This window comes from Diprion similis, chromosome 12 (assembly GCF_021155765.1).
Source record: "Diprion similis isolate iyDipSimi1 chromosome 12, iyDipSimi1.1, whole genome shotgun sequence".
Classification (NCBI taxonomy): Eukaryota; Metazoa; Arthropoda; class Insecta; order Hymenoptera; family Diprionidae; genus Diprion; species Diprion similis.
Genome location: NC_060116.1, coordinates 9,867,739 through 9,882,163, shown reverse-complemented (window position 1 = coordinate 9,882,163; position 14,425 = coordinate 9,867,739). Strand labels below are relative to the sequence as shown.

The window sequence follows — 14,425 nt, the reverse complement described above, 5'->3', positions numbered from 1 at the left end:
GGATCAACACCCCGAGTGCTCGGTGTGATCGCACGGAAATGTAAATCGTGACGCTCGTGATGCGAAAAATCATTTGCATCTCGGAAAATTCACCATTATTCAGAAATTGATAAATTATATTCCGTCGTTTAAATGTATAATTATCAACTACTGCAAGATTTCATTTCTTCACTGATCACCACATACTACCCATAATAATTAATTTTCAATTTCTGAGATAGCATCGTGACGCAATAAAATTTTCCGTTTCATATGGTCAGCTTCAGTTCTATAGCCGTTTTGCTCATACACGCAGTTGAATGCCATGGCTTAACTTATAACCACTTGCGTCATATACGTACGTGGTTAAAGTGTTGTAACTAAAAACATCGAGAAAAGCCTTCTACAATGGTTCCTGGACAGGCAGTGAAATCATAATACACCTATCTAAGCTAATTGACAAATATAATGTATTAATAGTATCATAAATTTACCCACCAGTAATGATTATACGTCTGGCGCAGTAGGACTCACAAGTGTTGGCAGCGAATTTACGCAAACCCCATAAAGTAACTGCAGATTCTATGTCTTTTATCGTACTTAATTTATAATAATTCACACAGGTATAATGCGCATTTAATTATACTCACCAACAATAAGTAAAATAGCGGAATACGTACAAGAAAAATGTTCGAAATATTTTCGTTCCGTACAGCAGCAAATAAATTTGCAAAATAGTCAAATTATATATTTAACTTTATTTAGATTTGATGATTATTAAGTGTGTATATATATTATAGATCTATATATTTAATATAATCAATGATAATATACAACGAAAAATAATTTGAAGATGTTGAGGTTTTTTTCGTGTAGCCAAGGGATCGTATTGCTGAAAAATAAACGAAATCGTGGAGTATCGCTATTCGGTTGAGTAACACCTTTTCTTAATGAAAATAGCTTGACATTAACGTTGACATTAAGTAATCAAGCGCACAGCAGTAAGCATAGTAGTTGCATTCTTCATGAATGAATTAACTACTAAATAAAGCATAGCTGTTGGTTATTTTTAAAGCTGAAAGCCCGATGTAGGTGATATTCTGCAGTGAAGCCAATGATAGCGAAATCGTCAAGCGATAAAAAAAATACAGGCTGTGTTTAAGCAGGCGTAAGCATTGCGTTGCGTGTTGCATCATAGAAAATAACAATAAACGTGATATATAGAGAGAAAAGATTAATATCCTGTCATCTCGGCGAAAGTTGAGTCTAAGTCGTCACAGATGGCTTTGAACTTTTCCTTCTCTCCTCTCAGTTCGTCTGGAAAGCAGAAATTGGATTACTGAATATCGCTGCGTACCAATTGTTTAAAAACTCATCATCCAAATTTTTGCATACACGCAATTCCCAATATCGGACTAATACAGAATTACTTTTGCGAGCTTGATAAAACATTCCGGAAAATACCTTCTTTCATTTCAACATCCTTCAACAGCATTTTTACGGTACGTTCTGCGCCGATCGCTCGCTTTTCAGTTCCCTTAAACTTTGCCTTCAGTTGCTTCAACTGTATTTTCAACTCCTCCACTCTTTGATTTGCCTGAAATATTTTTCATTGGTCAGATTCCAAATCCACGATTCAGAGGGCCGAAAAACTAGTACGATTGTCTGATCAGTGCACGCAAAGTATATCGGTATAACGTACCTTCTCCTCGGAGACCTCGAGTGACTTTACTATGTTTTGTACAATGAACAGCTCGTCTTCTCTCTCTACAATTTTTCTACAGCAGAAAGATTCAAGTTATGTCTTACAGGTCATGCTGATTAAATACATCATAAACATTAATTTCTCTATTAGAGTATCGGAATGCTTCAAAATCAATACTAACGCTTCACTAGTCTTCACTCTCTCTTCGGCGGCTTCCAATTCTTCCTCAACAAACTGCAGTTTCTTTGAAATCTCGTCGGATTTTTGGTCCGCATCTTCAGCCAGTAGTCGCGCATCTTTTAACTCTGCCGTCAACTTCTCCATGCGCTCTTCGTCCAGCCGACTCCTGTCCTCCAATACTTTGCACATACTGTAAGAAAACGAAAAGGCCAATCAGTGGGACTGAATTCCCGCATAGTTTGTACTTTATTGCTTTGTAGCTACAAACTTGAGATCAAGAATTACCTACCGTTTGGCATCATCCGCTAATTCGGATGCTCGCGTCAGTTTCGTCTGGGCTGTCAAACGCGTTTCCTCTCTTTTGTGAAGATCCTGTTCAATTTGCTGGACCCTTCTCGTCAATCCGGACAGGTCCTGCTCCGCCTTTTAATAGAGCAAAATTATTAAAACAAAAAGTAAGATCCTACGACTGTACACGTGAAAAAGAAGCACTCAACTTCACACCACGCAGTTGAATTTACACTGAATTCATTTAGGCGTACTTACCTTCGAAAATGATTTTTCGCACTGCTCCAGAGCCTTGGTAGATTGCTCGAGGTTGGCTTTGCTGATAGTGTAATCGCGCTCTAGCTGTGCAAGACGCTTGCCCAGGTCTCGGACCTCATCGTTTGTTTTTTCGGCACGTAGATTTTCCGCCTTTGCCTTGTTCTCGTTAGTTTCCACCTTTTCACTAGCAGCCTCCATCTCCAGCTTCAGCGCCGCAATCTTCTTCTTGATCGCGTCCATTGTGGTGCCTGCTTTCTAATCTCTTAGCGTTTACGGAAATTGACACCCGTGTTGTTCCTCTGACGCTGGAAATGTTACTTATTTTATTTCCAGAGTCGGTAGTTTCAAGTTTGCAGGTCTAAAATCGTCTCGAGGATATGTTCAAACACGCCTGAAAGCACGGTAATCACTTGACCAGAATAATATTGCGGTTGTTGGAAACGATACTATTGAAATATTACTGAAGACACTTTCGCGAAAAATTGATTAGCCAATGAACAGAATCGAATTTCCAGCACACTCGTTATTATGTTCATTAACCCGGTTTTACGATGACCGTAAGTTCAGATGGAAACAATGTTTGGTATCTACAAAGAATCCGGAAATGGTTTTTTAAAAAGATGCGATTTTATGACAAACTTACTTTTCGCGAGGAGCTGGTCCTCAACGGAGAATGCAACACACCCGGATGCCTTCCGATGCTAAGCTAAAATAAAACTAAACGATACGAAGATGCAGCAACGGCATAAGGCTCCTCAGGCGATCCAAACCAATCCGATCCAATTCTATAATTGCTATGCGTCTTGGCTGTGATCCCGATTTCCTCTGGGCTCGTTGCCGGTCAACCCTCGTCGCTGCACTAAAGAACCGAAATGCGATCTCCACCTCCCCATTCTATTTTAGGCCAAAGGAATCTTAGTACTCCTTAAACACGATGTCGAATCTCATTGTAAACAGCGACAAATGGTTTAGAATCGAAATAAGAACTGACAATGAGATAAGATATTACCGAGAGTATATATGTCTCAACTTATATAGCAATATATACAGAAAGTTAACGTTCAAGATCGCTCACATCGCCTTTGTCCCACCACTACCACATGTTCGATCTACGTGTACCTCAATATTAACGCAAAAAACTAACTTTAGGGACATGTCAATTAAACAAATAATACCCGGGTTTTGCTTTCAACGTTCTATTATGTGATACGCAGTATACAGTTCCGTATTTACATTTATGTAGATACAATTTACATTTGTTAGGTACAATGTTTCTTTCGGAATGGCGTATTATATATCACATAATGTTATGGTTTAATTATATCCTATGTAAGTAAAATTATTCATTCCCAAAGCTGTTAATATTCAAGATGCTATTGACTGATTGTGAGTTATCTGTGAATTACAATTATTGTATTCCAAGTAGTGTGGTAACGATTTTCTGTTATCCCGAGTTGTATTTACTATCACTACATGTGATTTTTTGTCAAGCCGTTTTCGTTACCTTTCAAGTAAAAGTTTAGGCTTATAAAGCGGTATAAAACATTTTGATAAATCACGTGTTTGCGACACCTCATATCCCTATTCACTCCAGAATTCACTTTTTAATAAATTGTAAGTTTATTCTAGTAATTGATCATATTTTACTTTAAATCCATACCGTCATGTAACGACGAGTACAAACGTTACAAACAAAGAATAACTACCATCCAAATTCTCCGAGATAAGTATCAAGAAAAAGAAGAAACACTGCACATTCTGTCATATAATTCAATATTAATGTCTTAAAAAGTAAATTCACAACAAATTGAATATTTTTATCATCTCAACGATTTTCGTCAACTTGATATTACTTAATTATATGTTACCTACATAAGTTTGTAATGAATTAAATATAACAAGTATTAATTATAGACATGGTGCTTATTATGAGTGGACTGAGTTCATGGCACATAGTAAAGGCATCAGCAACAATAGTTCAAATGTAAAGTACACTTTGCAATAAGTAATCATACCACAGTAAGCGGTTCGTATATTACTTATATTTGATATGTACAACGACACATACACACAATTACAATCATAGGGCCGAAAAAGATGCCGTACACACACAGGAAATAAACCTTCGTATTTTTTGGCACATTGCCAGACAAGAAAGGCTATATGTCAAACTGACATACTATCGCCTAAGGTGACAGAATTCGATTGATTTTCAAGTAAAATTTCAAGATATCTTGGACGCTGTTCCACAAGAACAAATTACCATCTCAACAAAGTTACTAAGGTGGCAGTTTATAGAGCGTTTTCCATAATTTTTCACCCAATAACTAGGATAATGAACAGCGTGTAAAAGACATTTTAATTGAGAAATTGCAACTCAATTATGCGAAGCTCATTAATCGGAAGTGTTTTAAGTACCAGTCAGTCTGTAATATTCCTTTTGATTTTATTTTTATCATTATCGAGCAAATTGTCAAGTCATGAACAAGATACACTACTTGAATTTCCGTTCTACTATCTTAACGTCATGATGAATTCATTATTATCATAAGAAACTCAAGTTAAGAAGATATTGAATAAATAAGGAACAGTCTGAATATTATAGGTATTACTCTTTCTGTTATATATCGACTAAGATCACACATACATCAGAGTTGTAAAAGCTACCTACGCTAAACTGAGATACAACTGGTGTTCATTAAGTACGTATGTAAATTGCTCAGCAATTCATGCGTAAAATCGTAATTCACTGCTGAATTAATGAATGAAAAAATTTAGATATCTTATTATTAAGTAGCAATACTCACTACAGAATAGTGACAAAATAACTAGAACAAGTGTCAAAGCTAGAAAGTATACGATTTGATCCTATCTAGAAGCAAACACAACACTCTATTAATTTAATCTAGTAGACTGAAAATACTTCAATTTTAAATTTCTATAACAGAACTAACAATGATGAACAGTTTCAGTAAAGTAAATTTTATAAGCGATAACTCATACTGCAGAACATATAATTTGGTCAATATTTGTTTTGCAATTAAATCACTTGACACCATAAAAATTTCTATTTCTAATATAAGTAGACAATTTAAATCAACAGAATGAATTTGTGAATCAGACTTCAGAACCATTCGTATTTCATACTTGTAAATTTGTCACCGTACGACACAATATTCATCAATAGCTAATCTAAGCTAAAAGTACAATTCGAAGCATGGGCGGAAATGTTGAATTTTTGGCAAATTTCATTGAATAGAGATTCAGTAAGAGATATTCTTAAACCTTAAAATATGCTCATTTGGTATTAATAATCATTGTGTCGTCATCTAGATAAGTTAGAGCCAGTTTCGGAATCGATTAATGTTGACATATAGTGCGTTGGTGTATGAGACAGCAGAAGTTGAGCAGCGTCTTCACGTCCTAACGCTTGAAGCTGTTCGACTAAAGAGCCTACCGTAGAGTCAGTTCCAGCGCAGTTCAGCAGTCTGAGGAAAAGTCATTGATAACCCTATGTGTACATCACTTATCACTTATGGCAAAGCTACAACTTTGGCCGTAGCTTGGGTTTCGTAAAATTCTAATTATTGTTGTATATCGAACAATTAACAGGATCAACCACACGACTTTATATATGCATATGTAATATGTAAATGTGAAATTAAAGTAACATAGTTTAGTTTGATAGATTGCTAACTTATTGCAAGTGAAAATATAAGTATTGTACTAACCGTAGGGTTGGACTATCCGTTGTACTATCAAACTGTGCCACTCGATCGCCAAGACCAAGCCTAACTGCAAGTAGACACCAATCTCTACCATGAGATTCTGGAGGATCCAGCATCTGGGCTAATCGTCTTTGGACACTGGCCTTTATCTGCTTCACTGGTAATCGTGTACCAGATATTGTTTCATGGTTTAATGATAAACCAAATCCAACGATTTCCCAAATACTTTCTTGCTGCCCGTTGAATGGATTCTTCATTATCGCTTCATCTAAGCTTCTATCAATCAGTGCTGAAAGAAATATTGCTGGTTCCCAGCTATGTATCACCTAAAAAGGGAACATTTCCATTGTATAGATGTACAGAAGGTAACAAGAGGCGATATGCATCAATGAAGATTGTAGTTAAAAGTGATTATTTAAGATGTGTTGCATAGAACAAATAAACATAGTCCAACCTCAACAAACCTCATCATAGTCTCGAAGCTGACTGGGGCTTAACCAATGCTTTTCTAGCAGCATACCCGGAGCTACAATTTCCACAGTGGTATCCAGAGCATCAAGAATGACATTGAATAGTCCTGCACATTGACGGCTAGTTCCTCGAGGTCCACGAACTCTTACTTCTATGTAACCTTGGTCTTCTTCTTCTAAAGTAACTATACTCTCACAGGCTCCCACGCATAACTTCGATCCCCGCCACCACTGATATAAGTCCGAATCACGAGGGTCCCAAGACTGTGTGATTTTTCGCAACTGAGCCTTAGAAATTAATAACAAGTACGATTCAAGAAATTCCAGGTACTGACAACATATGTGAATGACGACGCAGTTTTTCATCTTTTCCAGATATCTCACCTGTAAATGAGGAAATATAGGCATCAAGTGGTATAACGATGCCTCTCCTAGGCAAAACCGCAACCCTGCATGGGGCAAGGTTGCAGGACAAGGCTTCCAAGGTTCCCAAAGGCCGGGCAATCGTTCTATCAAATTCAAACAGGGAAGTTCAAACTCCACTTCATTTTCGTCAACTTCACACTGTGGATTAAGTATTGTTACGAATTGCATATGCTTTCCAATATTGAAGTTATTCATTTTCAGATCAGTGATTATACTTTTCATGCTATAACATATCGCAGAGTTACAAAAAAATTCGAATTTCCTAATATTAGCGAAGAACTTACTGGTATACAGAGATTCATAGCTTGGAGAGCTTGCAGTGCTTGAGCAGCTGGACAAGGACACCTAGCTTGAAAGTCATCCATTGTATAAACCCCGGTGGTACGTCCTCCCAAACGACCTCTGTGTTCTGGACTCAATTGCCAACCTACAACATCTCGCCAAAGCCACTCGGGATTGAGTACTACCAAATCATCAGGTAGAAGTACGCATTCTCCTAAGGCCTGCATCATTGATGGATTATTATACCGGGCAAATATAAAGTTTCTCACTATATTTTAGAATAAAAAACGTATCTCACTGCTTGAACTTTGAAGATTATGCCATAGTACAATACACACCTGTAGCTGCTGTCCGAGTTGTCTACAATGATCTAAAGATGTCAAAGGATTGACTTTTCTCACAACTACCAATAGCTCCTCAAGAGTTAACAAAACTGGTGTTTCTTCCATGGTCTGCAAATGTGATCTTAATACTTCTACCAAGCCCGTCCATACCAAAGCTCCCTATAAAATTATAAAAGAAATTGGGAATTGGGTTTTTTAAATTTGTTAATATATACGGCTATAAATATATACTAAGCAAAATACACACAAGCTGTAAGCATCTTGATATTCAAAGATTGCACACTACACAAAACATGCTACATGTAAAAAACACTGTATCAAGCATATAATGTTTCACAAACTAATACAAGTATATTTGTCATCTCAAAATAAAAAATCATCAACCTGCAATTCAAAGTTTGCCAACGGCGCGTACTTGGGTGCAGCACTCGACTCGTGACTTTGATGCAAAGTTTCCATAGCTCCCCCTCCGCCCTACACCATGCATTGCATGCATTAAAGCTGCAGTTAATCAACTTTCACACTGAGAAAAGTAATAGGAAAATATTTCTTTGCTTGGACTCATATTGTGAAAGAGCGCTTTGAAAGATTATGCAAGTATTGAATAATTTTACTTAGTTTGTAGAGTAGCGATGGAACTGAGAACGTGAGATTGGTCTTTAACTCAGGTGATAACAATTACTTGAATCAAAGTTTCAAAACGTAATTAATATATGTACAAATGCAATCATATCTCCATAAGATGAATTTTGTTAAAGCTTACACAAGTAGAAATATATCGTACATGATGTATTCCAATATACGTAAATATAGGTGTGAAGAAATCAATCTTGCTGAAAATTACTGAGGTAATCAAATTTATATTATGATGTCTGAATTTAAAATATCAAATAAAGTGTGCTGGAAACAAACAATTTTTAACACACTTGTAGACGATACTTCTGCAGCTATATGGCAAAAGAGCATACCTCCTATACGCTGCATACAACTATAGAATTCCAACTCTTTTGCTATGTAGCGACAGACATCGAAAAGTAACTTTACTCATAACAATATATGAAAAGCCAATTATGGAACAAACTTACAGAAAGGCGATGTTACAAAAGGATCTCATTTTGTTGCAATTCCTTCCTTCACCAATGATATATGAGCAAAAACTCATGCCATGAAATCATGCATAAAATAGTGTATCTCAAGGTTAAAACCACAATATAAGTTAATAGAAGTCCATAATAAATTATAATTAAGTATAGCTAGAAAATATAAATGGTGAAAGGATAAGGATACTCATAGTTAAGTTTACTCAATAATTGTTAGAATTTGTAACAAACTTACACAGTAATCCCATACTTATTACGTTAGTTTCCCAAACAAACCTTGTCCTTTCGTATTATTTGAGAAAAAATATAAAACTGTAAAACTAAATAAAACATGAAGCAGCGACTATTTCACCTCATTGAATTGTGCTCTGATGGAATTTAAATAGGTTCTAAGAAGCTTAAGTCCAGGGCTGGATGGATTCGTTGCATCTAGTGCAACCAGCTGAGGTTCATCTCCCAAAATTGACATGTATTCACTTAACAGGGGCAGGAGTGGAGCTAAAAGGCTTACTCCATTAGAAGTAGGAACTGGAGTTTCAGGAGCATAAGTTCCAACTAATATCACTTTCACATCACTACATCTGCCCCCAAATCCTGTGACACACAAAAGGCAGTTTTACATATCCCTGGTTATACAGCTACCAAATACGGTACATTGCGAATAATTAATAACGTAATGAAAAGGGTGTTGATAAAATTATACTGTAAAATATGATCCTAGTGAGAAATAATGAAATTTTACATATTGAATTATAGTAAATGATGCATACCGATATTGGTTGGTTGAATACGATCTAAAATATATCGCAGCCAAAACCTTGCTTGCTGTACCTGAACAGTTAATGGTTCTCTGAGACTGATTGTAATAAGGTGAACAGCAGGCTGTTGATTTGTCAAAATATGATGGTATGCTGTTAAATATTCCTCACGGCCGCATAACTCCCAAAACACACAATCACCTCCTGAACAAATAAGTTTTCAATGAAGCTCCAAATATAAATACAACTTCCACTCTTCATACATCTGTGAGAATCACAACTAGCTCTAGACACATGTTATTACCTGCATTTCCACGACTCCATTCCACTCCCAAAGTACCTTCATATTCACTGTCACTATATTCGAAACTCAAGGAGCCGTGTTTGCTGGTTACATCCAATTCAATACTTGGTTCTCTCTAAAAGTAATATGAATATCAAAGATTCAATATCACGTCTGATTACTTTCCGTCGTTTCTAATTACAAGGTAATTGACTACATATTGGAATGCCTACTTTTGCAGTACAGTTCTGACTTCGGGATCTTCGGAAAAATCCAAAACTGAAGAGACCTGACTTGAGTGAACGTACTAAAGATGATTTTCCTGATGCACAATGACCCAAAAGGCGGATATGAAGACGTTCTATTGGTCTTTGGGTTGGCTGTAGTTGTCGTATATAATTATCCCTCTGCACTGGCTAAGGTAATACAAAACGTCAATGTTATTCTAAACTTTTTCTTACCTAAGAAACTCATTTCTAAATCAGACACAAAAAAAAAAAAATTAAGAATGAGATGTCAGATATTACTTGATTGCTTTTTGAATTTAAGGCACATACAACCAACGCATCATTAATACCACAATAATTTTGTGGCTGAATCACCATTGTGAAAGTTGCTTACATTTCTCAATTTATCCAACAAACTTGCTATCTCAAGATGACCATGTTTAATTGCTGTCACATCAGCTCGAATCCCACGATTAGTTTTATCTACGTCACAACCGGCATGACACAATAATCGCACCAAATTAATATGACCATGCCGAGCCGCCACATGCAGTGGAGTCAAACCTTTTTTATTGGCAGCATCTAATTCTGCGCCACTATCTATCAGCAATGATACCATCGATTCGTTGCCAGTTTCACAAGCTGTGTGCAACAACGTGTCTTCTTTCTGAATGACAAATATTCATTTTTTATAACATTTGTAATACTGTTTGGTTTAATGGGATAATAAAAATAATTATCAACTTTGCAGGAAATACTGAAGCTAATAAACTCCACTCTAGACAAAACAGATATACTTTTTACACATTTGTTGCAATATATGTGCATACAGTGAGAGAAAATTACCGAATCCGTTACATCGAGTGGTGCTCCTTGCTGCAGTAATTGTAATACAGCTTCTATGCATCCACGTTTAACAGCACTCACCATAGCTCCCCTGAGACCCTGAGGTCCATCAGAGCCCTGTTACGAATAAAATACTCGTATTATTTATTTGTATCACAAGATGCTCTAAGTTACACCCGGCAGTGTCTACAATGGTACAAGGTATAATCAGCCAAGTAATAACAGAAGAAAAGGTATTAACGGTTTAGGCAATTGATATTTAGAAATTTAATTCCAATATATTATTGACTCCAGGAATTCATCAAATGAAATACTATACTCTAAGACTTTTAAAGAGTGTTTAGTATCTTTAATAATAATATATTATCTTTCAATAAGTTGAGATGTGTGTCATTCGAATTATGAAAAAATGATTTAGATGACTGAAAGACACAAGACAGGACTTAATGACGATAATTTCTAATTTCTTGAATTTTGGGACACACCGTCATTATCCATGGGTGCTTCAGACACGATTCCGCACTGCCTCTTTCCCTGAAAACATAATATGTATTTTATACAATTCATACAAAATGAACATAAGCCAAATTTAATTAATTTTAACATGCTTCTGCCAAATGGCATATTAAAAGTGAAAGGTTCACAAGATAGAAATAAAATTGAGTATCAGTATGGTCAAGAACAAGGTGAACCATTGAATGTATAAATCCAACATACACTAAGAGGTTTGAAGTGATTACATCAATGAATAACTGGAGCAAATGGTAAACTTACTTTGCATCTTTGATTAATAAAGACTGAATAAAATCCTTGGCTAGTGCAGAAACATTGCCAAAGTATTCATTGTCAAATTGATATTGGCAGGAAGCGACATTAGCATATGTTTCTTGCTTATCTTCACCCAAAAATGGTGAAGCTCCACTCAAAAGAATATAAGTCAAGACCCCAACAGCCCATAGATCTGTTCCAAGGCTAAGAGGTTCGTAATTGACGATTTCTGGGGCCACGAATTCCGGTGTTCCAAAGAGAGCTCGATGTTCTGAACCAGGTGTCAAACGATGAGAAAGTCCCAAGTCTACATTCAGGAAATATCAATTAATCTATCGTAAACTCACAGATAAAAGTAATCAAACCCTTTACTAGTCCCAGTTTCATGTAAGAATAATTGGGTTCTAATTTCAAGTATATGGAATTGAAGAAACAGATGTTTTCAGCATACCCAGCTAAATTGTAATGATCAACAGTTTCTGTACCTAACTGCTAGTAAAACCTAAAGTATTGCATTGAATACAGTATTTAGGTTAATTAAAAGATTACCCTTGTCGATAAGAGGAGTAGTCATTAATGTAATTAAACTAACCGATTAGCTTAATGCTTGGCATGGGTGGGGGTGTAGACAAAAGTATATTTTCAGGCTTAATATCCAAATGTGCTACTTGATGGGAATGTAAGTGACTCAAGGCCAGTAAAACTTGACGCACCTGAAATAAAATATTCTTAATATCAATATATAAATTTCACAATTACTTCATAATTATGAGTTTCACAGTTTACATCATTATATTGAATATAAGGAAACTGCAGGAGGTATAATATTATGACAAACCACGTGCGTAGCTTCAACTTCGTTGGATGGTGTCCAATGAAACAATTCACCACCGGTAATCAATTCTAATAGGAGAACAACGGTTGTACCTGTGTCAATAACTTTGTGTAAAGACACAATATTTGGATGCCTCAATCTCGCCAAAAGACCTGCTTCTCTTGCTGAAATTATAAAAATTTGATGAAATTTAAGTTTATAATTAGTATTTATTACATTGAATTGAATTCTAATATTAATTGATAAGACAAAATATAAATCTATCTAAAATGTTTGCAGTTTCAGAGATAAGCTCATCAACTTTCAATGTTGTATCAATATTTGTTCCCGCGTAATGTAACTGAAGATCTTTTTACCTACATTTTGGTGTATTCTCGACTACAAATTGCAATTTTCAAAAATAAAAGGTGAGACCTCTATCATTAGACAAAACTATAAGTGTAAAAAAAATCTACTCGAAGTATCGGAATATTTTAGAAATATACTTTAGGAAAGATATGAATTAGGTACCAATATCAGCTGTTGCTACTCCCCTGGCAACTCTCCGCTTCCTCATAATCTTGGCCGCGAATACTGCATTAGTCTTTAGTTCTATGCATTTTCTGACCACAGCAAATTGACCTCTGTAACACAAGAGTAGTATATTGATCACCAATTTAATTGAAATTAACTTATAACTAGACAAAAAAAAAAATTTGCTCTCCTCATCATGACGACAAAGAAACATAGTGCCAATAGTTCCAAGGTAAAAATCAATTTTACCAGTGACATTTAAAAACTATACTGATACGTAACAACAGAAAAAATTATATTTGTAATGAAAGCGATGCCTATAAAAATTTTAAACTTAATTCTACCTAAAATGCTAAGAGTCTTACTTTCCAATCTCCTCATGGAGTTCATAATTTTTTTCGATATTTTCATGATGAACCTCCATTAATGTGTCCCATTCTGGTCCTGAAAGACAAAAAAAAAGGTTTTAGCTTCTCACCGCACAGAATGAAATAATTGAGTAGGAAAAAAAACACAGTAAGATACTTGTTTTACCGTTAAGACTTAATCTGTGCCTAACAAGTTTAATAATTACAAACACACCTGTAGCTACGATTTGAACTTAAAAAATAATGTTATTTACATCTAACCACTCTTTCGATACGATATGATGAATTTTAGTAAAAAAATAAATATCACTTTATACGATGTAACTATAAATACAGAAAATTATTTCCCTCAGAGAGAGGACAATTAGGTATTTAACGTACAGTTCTAATGCTAGGAAACGTCAAAATAGGAAAACATCTGGTAATTCAAAAAGACATCTACATTACGAATGGAATTTCAAATAATTAAAGAAAATATACCACTAGCGGAGGCTCCAATCTGACGCGAGGTGCCTGGCATCATCCCCGGTCCATGTTTCGATATTTAGCCAACAACTTTGCCGACCGTTTGACAGAAAATTGTAAAAACTGTGGCATTCGTCGACATACCGGCCACCCCATACACGACGTACACAATCGATATCTTGACGCCACCTTGTTGCTAGCAGACGATAAAGTTCGTTGAAGCGTTGACTGTGAAGTAACGAACCGAATATTAATTATGCTTACGCTATGCATTTTTGCATTTCGAATTCCGCCACTTGCTAGCCGCAGTCAAATATCGTATTACAATACCGAACATTCCTACAGTTGAAATCAACTTTATTACGATTTAAAATATCTCTGTGTTTGCCGCACATGAGAAACTACGACTCATTACGTATATGTATAGTATGTTGCTTGTAACCAATACCGAACTATACATATGCATAGGTGTGGACAACTCAATGGATGTGGTATTCAACCGATAAATTTCGGAGAAATCAAAATATTGATGGATGCCGGGACCATTCTGGCAAAAATAGTCATCACATTATGAGATACCTCGAATACTGTGATTTAATACG

General features: G+C 35.8%; 2 protein-coding genes across 3 annotated transcripts; both read right to left on the bottom strand.

The window, feature by feature from the left end:
- Positions 1 to 823: 823 nt before the first annotated feature.
- On the bottom strand, positions 824 to 3,255 carry LOC124413555 (tropomyosin-1-like). The gene is made up of 7 exons (XM_046894231.1): positions 3,054 to 3,255; positions 2,411 to 2,715; positions 2,154 to 2,287; positions 1,866 to 2,054; positions 1,682 to 1,757; positions 1,444 to 1,576; positions 824 to 1,296 (listed from the first exon to the last, which is right to left on the bottom strand). The coding sequence occupies exons 2-7, from the start codon at positions 2,648 to 2,650 to the stop codon at positions 1,214 to 1,216; spliced, it is 855 nt and encodes a 284-aa protein (XP_046750187.1). The 5' UTR covers positions 2,651 to 2,715; positions 3,054 to 3,255; the 3' UTR covers positions 824 to 1,213.
- Positions 3,256 to 5,296: 2,041 nt separating this feature from the next.
- Positions 5,297 to 14,141, bottom strand: LOC124413533 (death-associated protein kinase 1-like). Of its 2 annotated transcripts, XM_046894187.1 has the most exons (20): positions 13,839 to 14,141; positions 13,356 to 13,434; positions 12,988 to 13,100; positions 12,481 to 12,641; positions 12,235 to 12,355; positions 11,649 to 11,949; positions 11,360 to 11,408; positions 10,875 to 10,991; positions 10,423 to 10,695; positions 10,035 to 10,217; positions 9,823 to 9,937; positions 9,531 to 9,722; positions 9,113 to 9,354; positions 8,045 to 8,134; positions 7,655 to 7,819; positions 7,319 to 7,537; positions 6,993 to 7,172; positions 6,603 to 6,896; positions 6,142 to 6,464; positions 5,297 to 5,898 (listed from the first exon to the last, which is right to left on the bottom strand). In XM_046894187.1, exons 1-20 carry the CDS (start codon positions 13,879 to 13,881, stop codon positions 5,736 to 5,738), a joined length of 3,423 nt encoding a protein of 1,140 aa, XP_046750143.1. In that variant the 5' UTR covers positions 13,882 to 14,141; the 3' UTR covers positions 5,297 to 5,735. The 2 variants fall into 2 exon arrangements, with proteins under 2 accessions (XP_046750143.1, XP_046750144.1); XM_046894188.1 differs by lacking the exon at positions 8,045 to 8,134 and having other exon boundaries at positions 13,839 to 14,140.
- Between the last annotated feature and the right edge of the window lie 284 nt (positions 14,142 to 14,425).